We start from the raw sequence: 26,547 nt of genomic DNA on the forward strand, positions 1-26,547 counted from the left end.
AAAACATAGAAGTATTAAAAAACTTTATATAGAATTTTGGTAATAAATGAAATATTATTTTGATTATTCAAAAAGAAATATACAAGAAAATTTTTAAAAGGTATTTTAATCATTTTATACAAAATAGATGGAAGTTTGCTTAAAAAATCTTGCTAACCTTATTTCAGGTTATATAATTAACTAACCTAATCAAACTCGTTAGCATGCTTCCAAAAGAATTACATGACCTGTCTTTCTTCTTCCACATAAGGGACCATGTGAAGAGTTGACCTAGAAAACAAAAATATGGGTAGATACCAAATTGACCATTCAAAGCCTCATTTTTTTTATTGATATCAAGCAAAAGCTTGCTACATGTTTGGAAAATCGAATATAATGGTGTAGTTAATATCTAGCGTGGAACTACTCGTCGTTCAGAAACTTCAGAAGATAAAAAATGCTGGTTATCCGAATGCCTTGGTTAGTTATCCTGATTCATCTAAAAGAAAGAAATGGGAAAATGGGAGTGGAGTCAGAACGATAACAAAGTAAAGCAAGAACAGATTTCATGCTGAAATACGTGAATGTGTTTTGCCACTTTTCTTTATACAACTCAGATTCATCTACAGTATTTGGTGTTTACATTAGCAACCCAAGGCAAAATCCCTAAAATTGGATTTTCTGTACTGGGTTTGTTCTCAACAAAGAGATGATGAAGTCTCTATTGCGTGAGGATGTTGAGTAGAGAGACCCTGGTGTGGATCAAGCGCCTGAACACGCGCTCCAGTCCTCCCTCAAGGCTATCCAGGCGAACTTCCAAGAGCTCCATCTGTTTCTGCGCTTGTTTCACACTCTCCATCTCTGTAATGTGGTTTTGCAGGGAAGACAGAGCAAGATCAACACTTTCAACCTCGTTCGTGTTCTGCTCCCCTTTGTTGACATACCCTTTGTTCATCAACTTAGAGACCAACGACCACTTGCTTGCCTTTGGTGAAGAAAAAAGGAAAGATAAGATGGAGTGGAAGATGGAAATGGTAACGGACTTCACTTGCTGGAGGAATGTTACGACCATGTAGAGATGTTTCTTTTGATCAGGGAGATGAGAGCAAGCTGCCTTGCCATCCGTCTTCTTCAATGTTGCAAGGCGTTTCTTGATTTCCTTCCTAAGCTTCTTTCTAGAGGACAAGTAGTTACTGACTTTGCTTTCCATGGACAACTCGCCCTTTCTTCTGCGAAGAGCCGAATTAAGCTCCTTTCCATCCTCCTTCATGTGCAACAACACATTCCTTGTAGCATCACAGATGTCCACCAGTTTAACCGACCCATCCAGCAACTCCTCCACCCATTTTTCATTCTTGTTCTGGGCGAGCGCTTGTTGAGTCTGCGGCAAGACGAGAAGCTCCGCCACCCGATCGTATACCTCTCCAAGACTACACAAGCCACTGCAAATGGCCACTGCGGATGCTGCTGGCGAAAAAGCCTCTGAACACCTTAGCTTTTCAAGCTCTTCTTCAATCGTCGCAACAAGGGGGGATCTGGTGGGCAGACTAATGGATCGAACATGGTAAGGATTTTCAGCCATTGCAGAAGGGTTTGTCATTTTTCTCTGCACAGAAGAAGGCAAGAAGGAATCGGAACGATGGGTTTCCAGGCCCTTTGGCTGGTCTTATTTATACTTCCCACATGACCAAGCGAAAGAGAAGAAATTAGCCTTTCATTTCCACGTGATCTCAGCTTATGAGACAGGAGTGGGTTTACTACCTACGTCCTATCGGATCTTGTAACCCATTTGTGGACAAACCACACGTTATCTCTATTCTTTATTTTCATAATTGATGGCAGATTTATATTTATCTTCATGTTTTGTGCTGTCGAGGGCAACGCCCCGGCCTGGCTTCGACTGCCCTGTCTCTAAAATTAATGATGAGATGCTGCATGGTGGAAGGAGACAGAAAGCATCTCAGCCTCGTGTGGACAATGAAGACGTGTAAGCCTCTTGCACGGGGAAGGTCTCACATAGTCCCCGCCCTGTGATGGATTTAAACCATCCCTGATCCGTGGACAATTTAATTGATTGTCTGTCTTACGGAGACAGGGGAACGGTGACGGTGATGAAATAGGCTGAATCTCGCTGGTGTATCTGGCTGAATCTCGCTGGTGTATCTTCTCTACCCAATTTAAGATCAAGCTCCATTCATGAACGTGTGTATCGCCTGAGGAGGATTTTTTATGAAGATGATGGGAAACCATACTTCCATATAATGTTATTATATTTAGCTTATGGGAGATGTAAACACGGCTATCTACAAATTTCTTGCTTAACTTATAGCCTCAATAAATGAATTGTCCGTTCCTGTCAGGTTACGTGCATACATGCCACTCGTGTGCATACATAATTTATGCAGAGCTCCAATATTACTCTTTCATGGAGTCACATGCACACGAGGCTATGATTCCTTGTGTCTCCTCGTAGACGTATTGCATGTAGACTGTGTTTTTTTATAAGGGTGTTCCATGAAGTAGGCTTTAATCTCCGTCTGTTTCATGAAATCTCATTTCTGAATTGGCTTCAGGGCTTTCTTGACCGAGTTGGGCAAGATGGCCGGATTTCTATTATCCATTACAGTGTTTGCCCCACCGGCATGCCGTCTAGGCCTCATCCTTTTTCGAACAGGAGAGCAAACCGTCAACTAACTGCTAAGTGATTGAAGCTCCTCACCATCTTCCTCATCATCTACCCATCCCACATTGGTCTTGTTGTGTGGTGGTTTTAGCCGACCTTGTTAGCCGTTTCCATATTTTAGGTCTGGCCCATATTCCCTTAGATGTAGGGATAATAGGCAGTTGTAACCACTCATTCCTCTTTTGATGAAAAAATAAAGGTTTTATGAACGGCAGATCTGGTCTAGCAGTTACAGCTTGTGACATCTCCATCAAGGAGCTTTTGAATAGACGAGACGATCCTTTGCATCTGGAATTTGATCGCAATGACTGGAGGTAATCATTCGTTCACACTTCCATTTAAATTTTATTTATGAATTTCATAATACATATAGAAATTCATTTAGGTTTATAGACCTCTCATATAAGTTGGGGAGCACCGTTGGAGGTCTAGAACACCACGGGACCTCGATGGGATGGATTTGTTAGATTGTGTTGGATGTATGCGGTAATCCAGTAATTCATATCAAAGGAGAATGCAGAGGAGCTATAATAGGCCTTCCGGAGAAGATGACGTGAATGTACAGAAAGAGAAACTAAGAAGATATCCACATGACTGAATACAAGAAAGGATATAAAGGAGATGCAAAAGTGTCTCAAAGCAACGAAGGGAGCAGCAGAGATTTCCAAGTCTTTTCCTCTTTCAGATGAAGATGAACAACTTTGGGTGGTGATTAGTGTGCTAAGAGAAGCACGGATGATCACAATCTCCATCTTTGAATTCCTCAACATTTTGGGGAAAACTACCAAATTCATCTAGCCAAAGGTTTCACTGCATGAAATTTGACTTCAAAAAAATATTTCATTGTTGTCAGTACAAAACTATTGACATAGATATTTAGTAAAAAAATGTCATGAATGCTAGGAATTAGACACCCTAATTCCAAACTAGTGAAAGCAATAATAATAATAATTGTGGAAGAAGAGAAAAATAAGCACGAAAAAATATAACAAGATTTATACAGGTTCGCCTCAAAGTGAGACTACGTCTTATCTTTTGCCGCTGTAATAATCTACTATAAAGATGAAATAGTTTACAAGGGAAATCACACATACTTACAGGTGTTTTCTCTAACCTCCCTCGGTTCGTAGCTAGTGATGCTCCTCAGATGATGAATGATTAAACCCTAATAGTGGCGCCCCCAAATATAAAGGAAAATTTAGGGCAAATATAATACAAGAGTAAAATTCCTAAACTACCCTTAATGAAACAACAATTAATATATCATGGACCTTTTGGAGGGCCCGCCCCCGAACCCCAATGGCGACCTTACCGCAAAGGTCAATCTGCATACCGACTCAGTGTAAGGCGTTGATTAGGCTCCACAGCTTAACAATGACTAATACTCATCATTAAAGTTTCTAGAAACAAAATTTTAAATTTGACGATTAAAGCCATTTGTTTAGTCTCATTTTAAATTTTAGGATCAAATTCTCCTTTTCACTAACAATTTTTGGGAATAATAATGGTCCAAATCTGATTTTTTTTCTTTTTTTTTCCATAGGTTCCAAACATACCCTTATCAATGAACAAATTTTCATTGTTACAAATACTTTTAATTAATGAGAAAATGTATCTCAACATTAAAAGCCAAAATAGTGACAAACACCTAATTCATCATCAAGTTCTTTTACAAATAAGCAAGTACCGTTGCTACCCGTACCGAATAGTATGTCATTGCCAAAAGCGAGATAATAATAGCTCAATACTTTGTTTTTTTTCTCTTTACGTTGAGTTGTTTCATCAGTGAAAGTGGCTTTTAACAATAAAATTCACTTTGATGCGTGTTACATATTTTACTATTGTAAATTATAGGATAATAATTAATCATAATTCAACCATGCAAAAAAATAATAAAAATCACACAAAAAATAAAAGTAAATATGGTGAAAATTTTTATTTTATATGTGAAACTTATAAATTGTACATTATACAATAACAATAAAAATCTTTAAGGGGGAGGTCAAAGCTAGAGCCACTATCACCTTGAGGCGGTAGAATTTTTATACTAACACATTTTATATGCAACTTTAATTATGAAAATTGAAATCTAACTTTGTGGCATTGCAACTTTAAATCTGGTTTCCAGTGGCCGACCTTCAATATTGTTTAATTGACGCTTGGTCATCCCTAGTTCTTCCTTTGTTCGAGTAGGTTTCTCCTCATTGACATCAAAGCGGCAAGTAATCCACACTTTTTACTTATAATCAAAATTAAAATAAAACTAATTGACCAAGTAAATCAAATGTTAAACATAAAAAATTTTAAAAATCAAAGCAATTTTGTCTCTCCTATCCTTTGTTCCCTCTCTCCCTGTTATTTCCCTCTCCCAAAGAATTAAATAAATTAAAATAAAAAAATAAATTTGTGCAACAATTCTATCATGTGTCCCCAAGTTCATGATAATAACTCTTTTCCACATGGATATCATCATATGTAGGGGCGGCATCGAACCGAGCTGATTTCCAAGTAGCTCGAGCTCGGCTCGGTTTGGTTCAAGTCGATTCGCGATCAGGTTTCGATTCTTTTAAGTAAAGGAGCCAAACATGAAGTCGGGCCAGTTCGGTTCTGAATCTTGGATGTGACCGATTTTGTAAAGGTATATGCTATTATTCCTCGAGATGAAACTTGCCTGAGAGATATAATGTCAACTTCTAATTTTTCTCGTATCAAATGGTAGACTACCTCAATATGTTTTGTTCTCTCATGAAAAATTGGATTTGAAGCGATGTGGATTGTTGTTTGGTTGGCACAAAGTAGTTCTATGAATATTTCTTTGTGGAACCCTAATTTGGTAACAAGGGATTTGATCCATAGAAGTTCACTAACTGCATGGGACATAGCTCTATATTTTGCTTCGACATTGGACCTTGCAATAACATTATTTTTTTTTACTCTTCCATGTGACCAAGTTTCTTCCAACAAAAGTGCAATAACTAGAAGTGGACTTTTGTCATCAAGTGATCTAGCCCAATCTACATCTACAAATTCTTTTTTAGAAGTTAAGATCGAAGTATAGTGGCTTGATGTAATTGACCTTTGATTTATGTCTCTTTCTCTCCCTGCTTATGGTAAAGGGTAATGATATAATTATGGCTTTTCTTATTATTATAAATACACATTGAGGGGGAGGATTAGGTACATCACTTAACCTAATCCTCCTCCTTCCTTTTCTCTCAATCTTGTTTTCTCTCTTCTTCTCTCTCACACTCTTCTCCTCACGTTCTTATTCTCCATTACCACTTTATCTTTGGTTTCTCCCTCTTTCTCTATTTCTTGTGGTAACTATCTACTTCATTATCATGGGATTTGGTGGATTTAGGATCCCTATTGATTTCTAGGACCAACACATAAACCCAAGAGAGCACAGAATCCTTCTAGGGGATTTTTGACCTTCTCCTTCTCAAAAGAAGTAATAAATTTAGATAAAGGAAGTAGCTTAAAAATCATGAGATGCTGCAACAGAATTCAAAACAAGAGCCAAAGGATCTTTCTGATGGAAAGGCCACTGTAATCCAATGTTGCCTCCTTCTGAAATGCAGAAAGATCTGCCACCAATAATTCTAATCCAGTAGCATAAACTATTTGGAAACTCCATTGTCTTGGGCTGGTATGGAGAGAAATAGAAAATTCTAACTAAGGGCAACTTGATTCAAAAAAGAGTGTTGGTGATTAATTTTCTCAACTAGAGCAAAACAGTTGATCATCACCTCATCCAATGTCACCTCTCCATCTAGATTTGGCACAAAATCCTTCCAACTCTTCAGCATCAGCTTTTGCAAGCCCCCTACTTTCAACCAATTAATCCAGCAATGCCCCTTCTCTTGATAGAATCTTATACCGTGCTCTACCTTGGCCATTGTTCTGTGGTGAATTTGGGGAGAGTGGTAAAATAGACCCTTCAGAGGGAAAACTGAAACTATAGAAAAAATCTTCAACAGCTGCACTCACCATGTTTTCTTGCCGACCCGCCAACCAAAGGCATATATACACAGTACCACAGTTCCTTCTTTAGATAAAATTGGCATAATATTACAGTTCGGCATAATAAGAAACAAGCTCTCCAATCTCCTCAATTTCCTCCAAAGCCAGGACCATAAAACATAATTTTAATGGTAGCTCTCTTTCAAGAACCCGAGATCAGCAGATTTTGGTCGCCTATTTTGTCAGCATAACAGCAGTTCTTGGCTTGCGTGTGCTGGCCCATTAGGCTCTACAGACTATCACGCTGAATCAAGTGCAGTCCTAAACAGGATAACACTAGCTAGCACAAATTTACGCCCCCCCTTGCTGAAGGGGACTATTCATCAGCCATCAGCTGGTGCAGCAAAAGCAGCCAATGTTGGAATCCGTAATAATAAATTATAATCCAAAATTTCAGCATGCTAGAATATTAGGATTGAAAACATACCTGGATCTATTCCGTAAATTTTGTCTTCTGATACGGAATTTACTGTGACGAATGATAAGAACAGATATTGATAGTGTGGTCTTCCTCAACTAAATCGTATTATTCCTCAATGGGACCTTCGTCTCTCTTCCGGATGGGGAGAAGGGAAATTGTGATTTAGCATATTGGGGACCATAACCATGTTGTGTCTCTTTATATAGGGTTCCCATGATTCACTATGGTATCTACTCAATTGGCCCATATTCATGGCCCATTCTTTAATGGGCTTAACAAAATTAGATCACTTAATTTCAGCTCATTCCATTAATAATAGAAAATATAATTGTATAATAAATATGTTACCCAAATTAGAATAGGAAATGTGAATTTCCTAACAGCCAATCCTCCCTGGTGTTTGCTGGCCCACTTTGAGGATATCCGGGATGTTGCAAGAACTCTCACAAATTGTCTGGAATTAAGTTCTTTCATCGGCCAATGCTGTGGCTGATAAACATGCCAGAGAAAGGATTTTGCTTCCTTTGTGATTGATTAGCTCATTGTACTTACTTTTTCTCTCTTTTTTTGCTCTTGTTTTATGATTGTTGTAATAGGTGGGTCCCCCATTTCACTCTCCTTTGCTATTAAAGATTCATTTCGCTTCTTACAATAGAACTAACTTGATTTAACCATTTACCCTGTTCAATAAGTGGAACGCATTAGCTGTCCGCTCTCCGGTTGGGTAGTAAGGGTTGGAGAAGGGCAATCACTCATTCTTAAAACCAGCATTCTGGTGACCAAACCAAAGAGTCGGGCAGCAAAAGGGCGAGGGTTCTCCGTTTCTGGTTCTCCTGGAGTTGGATCCTCCACCACAAGAATCCTTAGGGGGGGGGGGGGGGGGTTAGTCAACAAAATGAAAACTTCATCTTCATCTTATGCATCTACATGATCTTCATCTTCGAAATGGGTGTTAGTGTGGACAATTTCATCTTCAAAATCTTCGAAATAGGGTGTTAGTATAGACAACTTCATCTTCTTCTTCATCTTAGAAATTTAAAACCATTGATTTTATTAATTATAAAAATAAGTTAATTAAACCAAGTGTTTGAGTTAACAATATTTTAATTACCACTATTAAATCACTAATACAATAGAGTAAATAAAAAAATTATGATTAATGAATAAAAAAGTATTATGTTAATAACATAAGATAGATTTGCATGGTATTAATTAATAATATATTTTGACAAAATTAAAAGTAATTAATTAATCAAATGCATACTTTAATTATATTTTATTTACCAGATACTTAAATATGAAGTTTAATATAGCAATAAAATTGAAAAAATAATAAATAAATACATATACAACTTTGAAAATAACCTAAAAAAAATTATTCAAATAACGAGTTCGTGCCTTTAATATTAAAATCAACAAGTTACAAGTTTAGTACATATAAATGACGCATGTTCAAAAGTAATAAGAGTAAACAATCATTTATCGTTCCACATGGAAGTCGATATGGCATCTCAAAATTGTGCGGCTCTTGTGTATTCTAATGCACTCTGCCTCTGAATGCTTGTTACTTGGCTACACATATCCTCAAGATCATCGCAATCGTCGTTGTCTGTATCATCCATTGCACCTAATTGAACCGCATCACCTCCTCCACCGAACTCGCCACCCGAATCATCATCTTCATCTTCAAATATATCATCATAATCTTTTGCACATATATAATTGTGCAATATGCAACAAGCATGTACAATTTTCACCTGGATCTTAAAAGAAAATGGAGTGTCTTTTAACATTTGAATCAACTTACAGGTGCTCTGGAAGGAGAATGCGAGAACATGGGTATTGGATTATCAAATCGATCATCAGTATCTACAACGCCAAATTTATCCGAATCATCACAAAACTTCGGTGAGAGGATTAGCACAATCTTAATTTGTTGAACACAATTACAGTCAAGAGGGAAAATCAAGTTTGCAATCAGTAGAATTTGGGGAATAACTTTGATTTTTTCTTGTTTCATTCTTTCAGCTAGCTCAAAGGTTCCAGGGAATCTGCTCTGGACAACGATCTTGATGACTTCCATGGCCATTGCTTCGTGGTTATAGAAACACGAAGAGTTGAAAGACAGACACCCTTGGTGATAGCTGTCATATAAACAGAGTGATTACATGATGATATTCCTCACCATTTTTCTTCATTACTATTTATTTTGTTAGAACTACTCTGTTGGATGGATAGAGATGGCCCTCGATGTTTTCTCTCATTTTCAAGCACAGGGGGTTCCTTGTTTGACAGGAGCATGTATATTATGTAATAAAGCAGTGGCTTGCCTGCTCCTTTTATTTAGTCCTTTTTTCTTATCTTGAGCGGAGCTGATCTCTTCAGTCAAACCATAAGAAGCAATTGATGAATTACTTCGAATTAATTCAGAGAATATAGGAAAATGAACCTACTGATGCACATCTCATGGAGATTAAAAATAAAAACGGAGGATCAAAACATGTTTTGGAATGCAAATGCCAGACAAGGAGTAAGACCACTTGCAAATGAAGGTCAAGTGCAAGCAGGGTCAAGTGTCATTTCTTTTTCATCTTAGGACCTGCTTGTAGCTTTCTGTTCAGGAAAAATACTTCCAATGGAGAAGGGAACATGTTGATGTCTTACAGGAAGTAGTATATCAGAAGACGGGAAACTTAAATCCATATATGACATATACAGAAGGTAGAATACTGCCCTGGTGCATTAAAAGTTCAGAGTTTTCTCCCTCCTTTAGAAGGGAAGGACATGGAAGAAAGGATCATCAACCTTAAGACATAATCTGATGCTTATATTTTCAATCAAAGGATTGTCCCACCCAGTTAACAGACAGACTCTTTTCATTAACTACATCAGTTTCCCTTTCGATTTGGATTATAGCAATCTGTTTCACAAAAGATACAGAGACTTGTTGTGCTAAAACTTGGGGTTGAAGGATCAGTATTGCTCCTTGATTGTGGAACAGATTTCAAGCTTTTTGTTTTAAAACAAACCTGGAAGTATAAATCCAGTGAAAACCTTGTAAGTCATGAACGAAGAAAGCTTTAGTTAGCTAAAAAATATCCAGGTGAAGACTCGGATGTCTAATTCACATAGATACTGCACAAAGGGAAAACAACAATTACAGGAAGTTAATCGTTCTCTAAATAAATATCGAAAGGCATAGAAGAAAGACCCTCCATGTCGAAAAGAGAGTTTCAGTGCTACGATTCAAAGGCAATAAAGGCTACAAAAAAGTGAAAACTCGCGACTCATCTGCAATAAAGGCTACATTTTCATTGAAATACAACAATTCATCCTCCTTTATTCCCCACATCTAGTCTGTCAACAAAAGGGTCAGAAAACCCAGAAAAACTTGGAAAAAAAATACAAAGAAATACCAAGGACCCCATTTCAGTTCAGTTGAGTAAAAGTGAAGCAAAAGAAAGTAGTAATAATGACACCATTTAGACTCTACCTCTCCTTTCACTTCGTCTGTACAGTCACTCCTTCCTTCCCGGAAATTATAACGGTAGTGGCCATATCAAGGAAAAGCCCATGTTCCACCACTCCTTCAAGTGCAGAAATCTCCTTTCCGGCAGCTGTAGCATCCTTAATCGGCGTCTGGAAGTACAAATCCACAATGTAGTTCGAGTTATCTGTCACATATGGTTTGCCATCTGAATCCACCCTGAGCTTGGCGTCTCACCCTTCTTCCGTGAACAGCTCCTGAAGCCTCGTCAAATTATACTTCCAACAGAACTGAACCACCTCCACAGGCATGGCCAAGCCGTTGCCTCCCAGACCCTCCACAAGCTTTGTCTCATCGACCACGACCACGAATTTTCACGACGCCGCCTCTACCATTTTTTCACGGAGAAGTGCCCCACCCCGCCCTTTGACCAAATTGAGAAAAGGGTCCACTTCGTCTGCGCCGTCAATGGCCGGATCGATGTTGGGGTGAGAATCGAGAACGGAGAGGGGAATGCCGAGAGATGTGGCTTGCTCCTGCTAGCGATTGGTGGTGGTGGTGGAGATGGGGTTCGGAAGGAGACAAAAAAAGGGAGGTTTTATGGGAATGGGAAGCCTGGGATTTTCGGAGACGAGAGGGAACTGAGACGGCCGGAGACGAAGGACGAGATCGATTTTATGGCAGCAGCGACGTCGGGGGCGCAAGGAGACGAGAGAGGAAGAAAAAATGACAAATAACGACGCGGACGGGGGGGGGGGGGGGGTGGAGAGAGAGGGGAAAAAGCAAGCGTCGTTCGTCCTTCAATTCAAAGACGATCAAAGAAGGCCTTCTTCCAGATGATCGAAATTAAACCGTGGAGATGAAGGACCCTTCATCTCTTGCATCGAGATGAAGTTTCATCTGCACTCCACTAACGACTTCAAGTGTTGAAGGGCGTTATGCGGTTGAAGATCATCTCATCCTTCAAGTTGACTAACCCCCCTTAGAATAGGATTCCATCTCAGCACCTTTTGAGATTTTGAGAAGAGCGGCATCAAATGAGTAAACCAAATCCAAATAAACTAACAAATACAAAACCTACAAAAACAAAAATAAAATAAAATTTGATTAACCCATAAGACCAAAACCACACAAAGAAATAACAAATGGATAGTTTAATGTGGAATTTAAAACCAATAGTTTACAATCTACCCAGAAATATGTCTAAACCAGTGAAGTTACTAACCGCTTTCTCGCAAGCCCCAAATTCGTTGTGGAACTATTAAAAAATGGGAGAAGGTATTTCCCAAAACAAGTTAATTTCATTCAATTGAACACAACATATTTATTCAAATTCGATGTCTCCAATCATGCCTTCAATCACACTTCAATTATGCCTATAATCACTCCATAGTAGACTTTTTTGTTTTGATTCTCCGGAAGATTTCCTCTTCTTAAAGGAAGCTCAGACAGCTCATGCCAACAGGAACCCATGTTGCGATACAGAAAACGGATCCTCTATCTTTGTCAGTTAAAACAACAAGAAAAAACATAACGAAATCATGGATCGTAAAAGGGAAAAAGAGAGAAACAAGAAGAGGAGAGAAAACGATCTAAGTAACCTATTGGAATTGAAGACAAGAAAACGATGAGGTTTTAGAGAGTAAAAAGGTCATGTTCCTCTTGTGGGAAAAAGGAAAGCTCTTTTGAAATTGTTGAAGAGGGCAGAGAGAGAGTTTATGTGGCATTGGAAAATTCATGGAGAAAGATATTGGTTTGCTGAAATATGACAAGTGAAAGTGAATTCACCGGTCTCTTGGAGTGAATTCACTTTCACTTTTTTTTTCACTAAACAAGTGAAAGTGAATTAGGTACTTCACTTTCACTCCTCACTTACCGAGTGCACTAACGATTTTTTGGGTACTTTAATTCACTTTCGCTCCTCACTTACAAAGTGCAATAAAGATTTTTTGGGCACTTTCCTTAATGAAAGTAAATTACATTTCGCATTAACAGGCCCATAAGGAAAAAATAGATTTGGGATGGAGCACAATAAGCTCTTGGGGATTGTGTGATGCTCACACTGTCTCCCTATGTTGTATCAAAATCTAACAAAGCCATTATCTTCTAAGATTTATCTTATTCTTTAGAATATTTTAGCACTAATTAAAATTGATTCAATTGGGTAATCAAGTCTAGGTTTCACTTGAGATAATGTCATCATAATATCATAATCTAAACAACACAAAAAATTGTATTAAAGGAAGTAGAGCGGCATCACGCCAAGCTCAAGCTATCACAAGGTGGGACTTAACTCAACCCATTGATTGAGATAAGGATAAAGATATCAAAAATACAAGTACCAAATAATCTCAAACTTAAAATCTGAGTTGTAATCTCTATAGTCATTGTTGTAATCCTATAAATACATGTCTCCTCGTCAATAAAAGAACACAAAAAATATTATTCTCAATTCCTAAATTATATATGGTATCGGAACTCTCAATAAGGCGTTGTCATTGCCGCTGTGTCCTGTCTCCCACCATCATCTCTGGTCTGATTCCTCTCCCATCGATGCCATCGCCTGTCGATTTTACCTCTCTACCATAAGTTCCATCGATCGATGATTGCAGTAGTAGCCTTTTTAGCTTTCCTAGACTCGTCCACCTCGCTCTCTCCCACCGTCACACCAGGCCCAACCTCTGACCATCTCACCTCCAGAACAACTCCTATCCCATCATCTAATGCCACACACGTGTGCCACACCGAGTCATTACAGAGCCTCTGCCTTTCTCTCAGCTCTCTCATCATCATCATCGAAGACAATCTCAAGCCTTCACCGACATTACCATTGCCATCGCCATACAGATTTACCTTTGTCGTCGCCATCGCCGGTCCCTATCACCAGCAAGGACCTTACACTCCTTCCGTGCCTTTCTCTCCCTCCTCTATGGCTCTATCATCATCACCGCCCCCATCCTCCAGAGCCTCTACCCTTTGCTCTTCTCCTCCCACAGATTTCCATCTAGATTTACCTCTGTCACTGTCACCCGATGTCGTCGTTGTCTCTATTTTCACTCTACAAGCAACCACCCTCGCTCCCCCTCCCGCCCGCTGCTCTTCCTCCAGATGATGCAATTTCGTCCCCTCTAGCCGCTGCTCTTCCTCCCGACGATGCGATTCCTTCCGCCCCAACCCTTCGCAGCCACAACCACTGTCGCTATTCTTCCATCTATTCATCAGACGATGCAATTCCCTCTGCCCCAGCCACTACCCGTGCTACTGCTCTTCCTCCAAACGATGTGATTCTATCTGCCCCAACCGATATTAGTGTCACTGCTTCCACATCTCTTCTCCGGATGATGTAATTTCGTCTACCCTAGCCTCAATTAGTGTCGCTAATCTTCCACAACTCTTCTCCGGACGATGCGATTTTGTTTTCCCCAACCGCTACCAGTGTCACTGCTTCCACATCTCTTCTCCGGATGATGTAATTTCGTCTACCCTAGCCTCAATTAGTGTCGCTAATCTTCCATCTCTTTCCTGGACAATACAATTTTGTCTGCCCCAGCCCCTACTAGTGCCGCTGATCTTCCACATCTTTTCACCGAATGATGCAATTCCATTTTCCCCAACCGCTACCAATGTTGTTGCCCTTCCACATCTCTTCTCCAGATGATACGATTCCATCCACCTCGGCTGCTACTATTAAGTTTTGGAGCCTAATTAATGTCTTATGCTGAGTCAGTACACGGTCCACGATATATTGATTGTTGTTTCATTAAGGGTAGTTAGGAGATTTCACTCTTGTATTGTGGTTGCCCTAGTTTTCGCTTTATATTTGGGGAGTCACTATTAGGGTTTATCATCGAAGAAGGATCTTGAGTTGCACCCCGAGAGAGGTTAGAGAAAAAAACACCTGTGAGTGTGTGTGATTTCTCTTGTAAATTATTTCATCTTCAGAGTGGATTACTGCAGCAGCGGAAGACAAGACGTAGTCTCACCTTGAGGGGAACCTGTATAAATCTAGTTGTCTTTTTGGTGTTTTTTTTTCTTCTTCTTTCACGATTATTATTATTATTGTTCTCTGTTGAATTTATGAAAAAGAAAAATACTTCATTGACTTATTATAATCAAAGTACATGAACCTCTATTTATAATAGAGGAAGGTAGTAGAGTCCAATTACAATTAAACTACCTTTGTTTCAATTACACCCAAACTCTAACACTTAAAGATATGTCCTAGTATAATTAAATAACCCAATATAAATAGACAACTAACATGACTAAAACACTTTTAAATTGAAACTCCTCTGTGAGACTTGCTTCCATAATAATTTTGGATCTGTTAGACTTCTTATTGTGTAAGACTTCTTATGCCACCTCATGTGATCATGGTGGGTCCCATATCTTATGGACTTGGGCCCATCTTCCAACACTCTTGGATATGTGGTCTTCTTTGGTCTTATGGGCTTGTGCCCATCTTCCAACACTCTTGAATATGTGGGCCTTCCTTAGTCATGTGGGCTTGGGCCCATCTTCCGACACTCTCGTTAGTTTGGAATTAGGGTGTCTAATTTCTAACAATTACCAGTGTTGCTGCCCTTCCACATCTCTTCACTGGACAATGCAATTTCATCCACCCCAGCCACTACCAGTGTCGTTGTTCTTCCACATCATCACTCCGAATGATGTGATTTTGTCTACCCTAATCGCTACCAGTGTCATTGCCTCTCCACCTCTTCCACTGAACGATGTGATTCCGTATGTCCCAACTACTACCGGTACCGTTGCTCTTCCCGTCCTTTAGCTTCTGCCAAAACACTTCCTCTTCTTGAACACCAAGATTGGATTCCCCTCTTAGAGCTCCATCTTGCGGGGGCATGATAGAGATAAAGATAATGATCGAAATACAAGTACCAAATAGACTCAAACTCTGAAGAGTTGTAATCTCTACAGTTTTTGTTGTAATTCTATAAATACATGTCTCTTCGTCAATGAAAATACGACAAATATTATTCTCAATTCCTAAATTCTATACCCATAACCACTGGGCTCAAGCTCGACTAGTAACTAGAGTACGGAAGAGGTGGTAATCCAATTAACTAATTGGGTAATTTTACCTATTTACAAATTTATCATCTATTAGACGGAATGAAATCAAATAATAGCTATTTTGTACATGGTTACATGCTAGCGTTAATTTTAAGGATATAAAAGTATTTTTTACTATACTAAACTTATAAATTAAAAGACACTGCTCTAGTTTCCCTCAAGAAACTAAGAACATTAGTATTCTAGTATACTTTTTATGAAGATGATATGTTTTATTTAAGGACCTTATCATGTGTATGCTATTATATGATTTTTTATATGTATTTTAGGTATTATGAAATGATGCCATTGTCTGCTTTTTTATCTTTAAGAATTTGATAGATTCTTGATTTTATCTTACTAATATATATTTATTTGCTTGTTTGCCCAATTGGTAATTGGGTAAATAAAAGAAATAGAATCCTCTCATTAATAATCGATCATAACATAAATGGAATAACGAGAAGGTAATTGGAACGATGTACAAAGCAACTTATTTCATTGCATCATATGATGTTTATAGCCCTAGGCTAACTTGCTCGAGCATTTGGCATCTGGATCGCACAAAAGGTCTCCTCCCCCTACATGCATGATCACTTGTTCTATCCACCATTATGTGAAACCAAAGATTCCATCCTCATCATATAAAAATCGCAATGGGTTACTTCCTTACTTGTTTTCTATGGTGTATGGTGATAAGACAAAACTTGTATTTATATAACAAACACCTAACGCCTTACATTACATCTGATAAACAAAGGTTTAAGTTAAGTGCATCAAATTTCACTATATTAACCCTAATGAAAATTTGAGCACACGACTCCAAAATAAAATGACACTTTAATATCCCGCATGGGGACGGGGTTGTTAGGGTTTATTATCGAGGAGGATCATCAGTTGCAATTGAGAGAGGCTAGAGAAAAATACGAGTGTGTGTGATTTCTCTTGTAAACTATTTCATTATCATAGTGAAATATTGTAGCAGCGGAAGACAGGATGTTGTCTCAACTTGAGGTGAATCTGTATAAATCTTGTGTTTTTAGTGCTTGATTATTTCTTTTTCTGAAATTTTTATTTCTCTCGTTAGTATTGAATTAGGGCATCTAATTCCTAACATGGCTCCACTCTCCTCCCTTGGACGTAATCAAGGAGTATAATTTTTTTATTTTGTGTTTAAAATGACATTATTACATCATACTAAGCCAATCAGCTAGCTATGAAATTGGATTGACTTATGTTAGACTATACTCTATGATGATGATGATAAGAGGAGAATTTGAAAGTTGACATTTGAATTCATATAAATTCTCTTGAGAGGTTTACACATTTAAATTTCATTAAATAGAAGAAAAAGAGAAACTTTGGTTTAATTACAAAAGAGTAAATCAAAACATAAGTTTGAATACAAAACTTCGACAGGAATGCTAATGTTCTTCCATTGTGACTAGGTAATCTTAGATGGCTATGTTAAGTTGGTTTTAACTTCTTCAAAGTGCTTATTTTAGCAAGGTGAGGTGGCTTGATCAGTTAAGAACTTGAGTTCCTTGTTAGACGACTATTTCTGTTTTTGAAAGCAATCAAATTGAAATCAATCGTGCCAACGAAACAAGACTTTGAGAGATTCTTAGTAGACCAGTGTCTACTATTACGAATCACGTGCACACACACCCCAATACATAGCCATCTAAGATTACCTAGTCAAATGACATCTATATTAAAGAGCCACAAAGGTCATATTATATTGTTGCCTTCATAGGGACTTATGCCACTCAAATGACTACAATTGCCAACTTATAAATCTTACTCTCACAAGGGTTTATGACATCTAGGCTCATCAACCTAGACCCACAATTGGGATTTTCACAAAAACAAACTAAACTTAAAAAACTAGATCTACACTTGGGATTTTCATTATAGAAAACTAAACTTGAAAGTCTAGATCCACACTTGGATTTTTAACACCTTAATCTCACCCACAACATGTTTCTTAGTGGATTGAGTTGAGCATTCACCTTACCTTCATAAGGTTTGATCAATCATAATGCAATTTTATTAGCTTACAATTATTCTCAAATAATATCTCTCAAATGGGCTGATTTTACAATTCAGTAATAAATAAATGTATAACCCTTCTTATGTGTCCTTCCATTATTTCACATAAAATCAATTTAATTCCCTAATAATTTGATTTCAAATTAAAATTTTATTTGGAAAACACAAATCAATCTGAAAATGCATCCCTTGTAAAATTTCTAAGTGAAGTGGTTGGTTAATTCAAGCATCCATGTATTTTGCTAAACAAAAGTTGATTTCAGAGTAAGTGTGTTTGTTCAACAAATATCATGCAAGTACACTATGATTTAAAAATGCGTAGATGAGTGTACTTGAATCTGCAAAGACCAACTGAATAAGTAATTCAATCAGGAAACCTAAGCACAACATGGTTTGTTGTAGATGTGTGATTAATTTGAAAGCTTGATGTACTGAATCAATAGAAAAAACACTTGTATAATCTCAAATTTAAAAACGAAGGCTCATTGGGGAGCATATCCGCCTCCCCAAAATTATTTTAAAATTTAGAATCACTTGCTGGTTAGTGTGGCGTTCTCTCACTAAAAAGTGAGGCTTAATTAATTTAATAACCAAGTGATAATATTCTAAAAACTAGCTCTTTTTTTCTCCAAAACAAGTATTTTTGTCTTCTAGGAAAAAAAACCAATCATAATGATGCAAAATGTTCATTGTGGCATTTTAACCACAATGGTAGGTCAATACAAAATTTTGACAACCAATATAGTTCAAATCAAAAGTCATAAGTTGAGGCTTTGACTTTTTGTCCAGTAGTAGTCGACTGATGGGTTAGTGTTGGATTGTTTGTAACTTGTTGGTTGCTTCTGACATTGGTTGAGCTTGGGCATGCAATTGTTGGTGTGTTGGTCAACTAGTGATACTCTTTTTTTGTGGTTTGAGCAGTCAACTATCGGATTTGATTTTGACTTTCTATTTCTTCGATAGTCAACTCCTTAATGAGGTGTAGTCGACAGATTGATCAATTTCTTGAACTAAATAGTTGATTGCAAAGTGTGGCATTCAATTTGTTCAAATTTTTTTATTCCTCCAAGTGTTTGTTTCTTTACCAATGGACTACTACTTTTACGAGAAGTTGTGTGCTTTTACAATTTGAACTATCGGGACAATCGGTTGCACCTGGGTAGGCTTATCTCACTTGCTTCAATACGCAAATGTACTTGATCCCTTGTATGGGATCAACTTCTTTTTTCTTCAATTGCTTTTTTGTTGCATGAAGAGCTTGACTCCTTCTGACTTCAAAAGCTCCATTCATTTTAATTGCTCTTTATGTTTAATATGCTTGATTTTTGCCTATTAAAGTTAGTGATTGATAATCCAATATGCTTCTTGATTTATATTTAAAAATAAAGGCATTAATATGGATTTATAAAAAATTAAATTATTCAAGAAAAAAAATTATTTGGGATTCTCAATTTATTATAGTTATTAGTTTAAATATTAAATTAATTACTTTATTATTTATAATTATCCATTTAATAATGAAAATACTAGTAAATAAACAAAAAGTGTAGTAAGCAAAAGTTTCTGTACAGAGTAAGATATTAATATGAATATGTGAATATTAATTTTTTAATTATTATGAAGAAATATTCAAAAATAAATCCCTGAACTCCATTTGAAAATATTTGACAGCTGGTCAATTAAGAAACAAACCCGCCGGAAGAAGTTGGGCGGGTAACCAAGAATCATGATCTTGAGCTTCACTCCGCGGCATTCTTCACTTCATCAGTTCTGGTTCCTGCTTCTCATCCACTGCCATTCCTTTCTTTCCCAAGAAGCATGGAACAGACTCATCGTCCCTGTGCTATTCGCGGCCTTTACTTGACGGTGACATCCAAAGACGTGTTCGGGAGATCAAAGGTCGACGAATCCGAAGAGTTTGATGCCATTGTCGATTTCCAAGTGAAAGTTGTCTTTCCTCGTGGCAGCGCTCCCCAGGTAGAAGGGATGGAGGTCATCGGCGACGAGCAAGGAGAGGTGGCGCACATGACCAAGAAGGTGTGGACCTCCTTTGACTATTTCCTCGACCGGAGACTGGCTCTGAGGGTTGCTAAAAGAATGCTAGTTTCCACTTTAGCGTCTTCGATGGAGGTCGATTCTGAGACTCTGCAATGGTTGATCAGCAGCATTGCATCCAAGGGGTGGAAAAGTTAGCTCAAGAATCAGTGAGACGGAGAGATAAGGCGTTGCATTTGACCGCCGATGTAGATCTTTTTTACAGAGACAGATTCATTCTGGCGCTACCATAGCCTGATGTTCAGAAATTAGGGAAAACAACAGATCATTCCTCACCCATTATCTTTTTATTAATTTTCTATTTCTTATGCAACATTCTTTATTCATAATTTTGAATTACAAATAAAAGATAAAGGATTTCTTCTCTCCTTCTCAAATTTCGTCTCTATTATTCTGAGATGGGTGGAGTTTTCTTTTTACACAGAGAAGTAGAAAATGGATTTCGGTGTTTCATCAATCTTTGAAAATTATTAATGTTTCGGTGTTTCAATTCCGGAGTTATGGTTCATAGTTGTGATGATGCAAAAACTATTGTTTGGCTCTGGGTGGTGATATGGTGGAGAAGAACTTAATTTTCACCTACTCGTCATGGTTCAACGGAGTTCACCGAATGATGCAAGACCCTATTTTAGTTCACCGAAGGATCAGGGAACCTTGATGTGTGTTCTCTCTGCTTTCAATGAGCAACAGATATCTCTACAGTAGGTGTTCGTCATCTGATAGATTGCAAGTTTTTTTTTTTTCTATTTTCTTTCACTCTTTCCATTAGAAGCAGATTGTTTAAGTGCATGTGCTCTGAATGTATGAATTTTTCATATATCATGAACTTCTAAATAACATAAATAAAATTCATGAACTCAAGATCGTACCTTTTGTCATGGCATCAATTTCTGATGAACATAGAATAGAGTTGTCTTGTCTATCACAGACCTTCATCGATAGCAACGTCCAAACATGTCTCTGCTAGACCAAACCTTTTTCTTAAAACTCTTTTCCATCAAAGGAGACCACCAAGCGACGGGTCATTTATGTGATGGTTAGAGAATCATTTAACATTCTGCCACTTGACCCATGCGCATACTTAATATGTATCATTGACTATTAAAACATCTTTCAGAATGTTTTCCCCAGATATAATATCCTTATACTCAAACAAAGAAGATATAATTACATGAATCATGGCAATAAATCCTATGACTTAGAAATTGTGTCAACAATTTCTAACCCTGAAATCAAACTCCTCAACCATATAACCTATGATGATGCTTCAAAACATGCTACAAACTCTGCTTCTGTCGTAGAAGTAGCAATCAAAGATTATTTTACACTTGTCCAAGAAATATTCTCTCAAACTAATAAGAAGACATATCCCGATGTCGACTTACTAAAATCAAGGCAGCCAGCAAAATCAGAGTTTAGAATATCCAATCACTTCCAGATGATCAGATCATCTGTACATAAGTTTGTAGTCTTTAGTTCCCTGAAGGTATCACATGACTTTCTTTGCAGCTTTCCAATGGTCTAAACCGGGATTACTTTGATATTTGCCCAACATTCTCACTGCATATGCTATGTTAGGTCTTATGCAAACCTGAGCATACATTAAACTACTAACGGCGGAAGCATATGGAATATTTTTTATTTATTCCCTCCCTAAATTATTTTGAGAACCTTATTCCAAACTCAATTTGTCACCTTTCACAATAGATGCAACACCAGATGAGCAATTATTCATACAATATTTCTCTAGAATTTAGAGGTTTTTGAGACAAACTTAATGTTCATTGGGATCTCTTTCTATCAATCTTTATACCTATGACATAAGAAACTTCACCATATCTTTCATATCAAACTTCATCAAGAGAAATCGTTTGACTTCATGAAGTAATCTTAAATCACTTGAAGCAAGTAGAATATCATCTACATATAGAACTAAGAAAATTATTTTGCTCCCACTGAACTTATGGTATATACATTGATCCATTATATTCTCCATAAAACCAAATGAAGAAAAAACATCATGAAATTTTAAATACCACTAACGGGAGGCTTGTTTTAGTCCATATATAGATTTTTTAAGTCTACAAACCAAGTGATTATCCCCTTCTAAAATGAAACCTTCAGGTTATTTAATGTAAACCTCTTCTTCTAGGTATCCATTGAGGAAAGCCATTTTCATATCCATTTGATGTAACTCCATATCATAATGAGCTACTAATGTCATGATTATCCAAAATGAATTCTTCTTTGAAGCAGGAGATAAGGTATTGTGATAATCAATTCTTTCTTGTTGAGTAAATCCTTTGGTTACAAGTCTTACCTTGTATATTTCGATATTGCCTAAAGAGATTCTTTTGGTTTTTAAAACCCATTTATAGTCAATGGCCTTCCCCCCTTTAGGCAATTCAACAAAATCTCAGACTTGGTTTTTAGCCATTGAATCCAACTTTTCCTTCATGTTATCATTCTATAATGTGGGTTTATATCCACTCATGGCCTGTGAAAACATACTAGAATCATCTTCAGCACCATTGTCCATGTCAGATTCTTGAAGGAATACTTCATATTTTGAAGAGATTGTAGGTTTTCTAACTCTTGAAGATCTTCTTAATGGTACTTCACCATTTTCAGGTTCAGAATGTTGAGTAACTGGATCTATAGGAGTATCTTCACGATGAGATGGTTCTTCTACTATTAGTTGTACTTGAATAATCGAATCCTAATGATTATCATGAACAACAACCAATCTATGTGAAGTTGTTGGAGTAGGTTGAAGACTTGTATGCTCCTCAAAAATTAAGTTTCGAGGTTGGCTACTCCCACTAATCTCATCATTCTCGAGGATTTTGCATTCTTAGATTCGACAATTCTTGTCAAACGAGATAGATAATAAAATCTGTATCCCTTAGACTTTTTCAGATAGCCAATGAAATGTTTACTGGCTATTCTAAAGTCTAACTTCGTCTCATATGGATTGTAAATCAGAACTTCAACTGGACAACCCCAAACATGTACATGCCTTAAATTAGTTTCCAACCTTTCCATAACTCGAATGGCGTTTTATGAACCGCCTTGGTAGGAACCTTATTAAGTACATAGCAATTTTGAGAGCTTCACTCCACAAACACAATGGAAAATTAGAGTTACTAATCATACTCCTCACCATGTCCATTAATGTTCGATTTCTTCTTTCAGCCACACCATTTTTGACGCGATGAGCCAGGCATTGTGTATCGTGGCACAATACCTTGTTCCTCAAGAAACCTTGCAAAAGGACCAGAAAATTGTCCTCTTTCAGTGTACCTTTCATAATATTCACCACCTCTATTTGACTTCAAGATTTTGATTTGTTTGCCTAATTGTTTCTTTACTTCTACTTTATGGACGTTAAAAGCATCTAGAGCTTCACTTCTATCATAAAGCAGATAGAGATACATATATCGTGAATGGTCATCAATAAAGGTAATGACTTTTGACCATTGAAACATGCATCGTAGGGACCTGAAATATCAATATGTATGATTTCTAAGACATCAGAAGTCCTCTTGACACCTTTCTTGTACTTGTTAGTTTGTTTTCCTTTAATGCAATTCACACATGTACTAAAATCAGTAAAATCAAGAGCCACAAGGACTCCATCATTAACCAATCTTTTAATTTTATCAATGGAGATTTCTCAATGCCATAAAATGGAAGATTTCTCATTTATAACACTTCGTTGAATGCCAACATTAATACCATGCACAATAGTAATGCTACAATCAAAGGTTCAATTGGCATCGGTTTTCATTTCATTCAAGAAACCATGCATGGTGTTGGCAACATGGATTTTAGTACTAGAATTAATCCACCAAGTGTTGTAAGAAGCACGAGTCATATTAAATTCAAAACACACTAAGGATATGAGATTACCTTTCTTTTCAAGTCAATGCTTGAACTTGGGGCAGGTTTTCTTTATATGTTCTTTCTTCTTGCAGAAGAAATATTTGACACTGCCCTTATTCTTTATTAAGAGGCGTTTTTTCTTTCCCTTTCTTAAAAGGTCTCTTGTCTCGAGTTGCTAAATGCACATTTTCGATCCTCCTAATTCAGCCTCCCTTCCTCTTGTACACACATGGTCAAAAGTTCGTTAATTAACCATTTATCTTTGTGTGTTATAAGATATTTTGAAGGGTGCGTATGCAGAGGGAAGTGAGTTAAGGATGAAGTGGACCAAAAATGACTAAGACATCCCAATCTCCTTCGATTTCAGTCTTGTGGCCATATCCTGCATTTGCATGATGTGCTCAGCACACCCTTTGTTGATTTTCAGAACTCCATGAATTTAGCTCATAGAGAAAAAGGGAAAGAAACTCATTGGGAGAAAACTGGAGGAAAAGGGTTATGGAATTGATTCTTATTACCCCCTGAAGCTCTATTTATATATTTATGTAACTATAATATTACAATAATACCCCTGAACTAAGGGTTTAGGGTTTTAAACCTAGAACTTTAACATAATTACATCAATGTCATCTCTATGAGATGTTTATTTACCATCCTACCATCAATGTATGTTGGCCTATGGGCCTTCTCTTTGATATGTGGGCCTTGAGCCTATCTTCTACATCTCTTGGTTGCATGGGTTTTCTTTGGTCTTATAGGCTTGGGCCCATATTCTAATACACTTGTATATGTGAGACTTCCTTGGTCGTGTGTGCTTGGGCCCTATCTTCCAACACTCCCCCTCAAGCTGGGGGTGAGAGAACATCAAGAACTCCCAGCTTGCTGTAAATGATGTATAAAATCTTTCTTATATAATAAGCCTTCATTTTCCAACGCTCCCTCATGAGGCCCATCTGGTATAATATCAATGAGAGTAAATCACTCCTAGCCACTAAGATATTGCGCTGAAATGTCCACCTCCACCACCGTGTCCCTCCACAGGACAACGACTCTCAAGTGGTAGAGTAATATATGATATTAATGGAGAGAAGTAATATAAATATAACAATAAGTTCCTCCGTCATGGACTTCCAACCAAAAAAATGTGATATTTTTACGGGGATGAAGTTCCTCCGTCATGGACTCCCGGGGATGAAGTTTCATCGTCATAGACTCCCAACCACAAAAAAAATTGATATTGTTTACGGGGTTGACGATAAATATAACAATAAGTTCCTCCATCATGGACTCCCAAAAAACAATTTGATATTTTTTACAGGGTTGACAATAAATAATGGTATGATGCTACATCTTCTTCAATAATAATATCTTACAAAATAGACACAATATCAACAGCTTAAATGGGCTTGGCTTGGGCCCACTTAACATAACCCAAAATAATCATTGTAAAATAATCCATGAAATAGTCCAATGCACATATGTAGACCAAATAATATGTTGACCATGGAATAATCTACCAATTCTTCGATAATAATAATTCACCCAAAGAAATTTTTTTAGTAAGTCGCATTGAAATCTTGGGCACGCATACCGAGGCAGAAACTAAGTGGCCTGAGTCAGGTAGACCCGGGTCCGAGTTGGTCTGAGTTGACTCGGTCTGTTGGTGCTGAAACAGTGGTAGACTGGGAACTCGGCTCGCTGGTACGAGTTGACTCAGCGAGTTCGGGTTTCGACCGAACAGAGCGGCCCGGCTGATTAATTAAGTTTCCGAACTTAGAAAACTATATTTTCCTCCCCGATTCTCGACGGAAACAGAGCTTGCTTTTCGGGAGGAAACTTTCCCCTCGAGGCCCAAAGAAGTTTCCGTTCCCCGTCGACGAGCGGTCCAAGGAGTTTCTGTTCCTCGTCGACGAACGACTTTCAATCGCCCTGGGGTGAGTTCCGCCGGGAAATTTTTCGCGCGAGGAAGGCGGAAACCGTCCAGAAACGGTAACAAAGCTGGCGGGATCATTCCGCCAATGTCATCGGCAATTCTGTCTCGATGTTCGGCTCCCACCTAACCTATGCTCCGTCGCCGCTTTCAAAGCCTGCTCTAGCCTCTCCTTCCTCTTCTTCTCGGTGTCCACCTGGTTGACCAGCTCTGTGTAGTGGCAGTTCAGCTTGTGCAGCGTGCTCGCACAGTGGGAAGCATTCGACAAAGGCATTCTAGCCGGCGAGAAGATGATAATGGCAATCTCCACCCCGCATAAGATCCAGAGCTCACTTGCCTTCTTGAACAGCCCCGATCGGCGCTTCGAGAAGCAGACTTGCAGAGCATCGCTGTTCTCGATCTTCTTGATCTCGATCTTTTGACGACCAAGGCTGGGTTTTCTCACCATGGCGAGACGAGGAGAGGGGCAGCTAAACCAGAGGAGAAAACGTAGAAGAAGAAGAAGAAGATGTTGCTGATGTTATCAAAGGCGAAGCTCCCAGGCCTAATGGCTCCAATGAGCTGCATCTCGGACTCCTTTCAGAACTCCAGAAAGAAGAAACGACATGATAATTTATTTATTTTTGTTCCCCGGCATCATAAACGTCTCTTCATGTTTTAGCAGCAGAACATTAAATCAAACATAATAAAAACAAATATCAACTATGGAAAAAAACACAACGAAAAATGATCCTGAAAAATCATAGTCGGAGTCCTCAAAACCATAGTTCTGATGCATGTTAATTTTCAGGACTCCATTGAATTTAGTTCATGGAGAAAAAGAAAAAGAAACTTATTGGGAGAAAACTGGAGGAAGAAGTATTATGGAATTTATTCTTCTTACCCTCCCCTTGAAATTATATTTATAGATTTATGAAACTACAATATTATAATTATACCATTGAACTTAGGGTTTAGGG

The 26,547-nt window shown here is 37.8% G+C and overlaps 2 protein-coding genes and 1 pseudogene across 2 annotated transcripts; all 3 read right to left on the reverse strand.

Annotated features, from left to right (window-relative positions):
- Nucleotides 1-700: 700 nt before the first annotated feature.
- Nucleotides 701-9,195, reverse strand: LOC137943752 (uncharacterized). Its single transcript, XM_068789190.1, has 2 exons — nucleotides 8,914-9,195; nucleotides 701-1,585 (listed from the first exon to the last, which is right to left on the reverse strand). The coding sequence occupies exons 1-2, from the start codon at nucleotides 9,193-9,195 to the stop codon at nucleotides 701-703; spliced, it is 1,167 nt and encodes a 388-aa protein (XP_068645291.1).
- A 1,203-nt stretch (nucleotides 9,196-10,398) lies between these two features.
- LOC137943753 (probable ribose-5-phosphate isomerase 3, chloroplastic) lies at nucleotides 10,399-13,461 on the reverse strand (annotated as a pseudogene).
- A 12,218-nt stretch (nucleotides 13,462-25,679) lies between these two features.
- On the reverse strand, nucleotides 25,680-26,036 carry LOC137943754 (agamous-like MADS-box protein AGL62). The gene has a single exon (XM_068789191.1). The coding sequence runs from the start codon at nucleotides 26,034-26,036 to the stop codon at nucleotides 25,680-25,682; it is 357 nt and encodes a 118-aa protein (XP_068645292.1).
- Nucleotides 26,037-26,547: the final 511 nt, after the last annotated feature.

The sequence above is a fragment of the Aristolochia californica genome, unplaced genomic scaffold, assembly GCF_029961685.1.
Source record: "Aristolochia californica isolate CCGP_79_NKW_82.1479 unplaced genomic scaffold, dmAriCali1.0.hap1 SCAF_11, whole genome shotgun sequence".
NCBI lineage: Eukaryota > Viridiplantae > Streptophyta > Magnoliopsida > Piperales > Aristolochiaceae > Aristolochia > Aristolochia californica.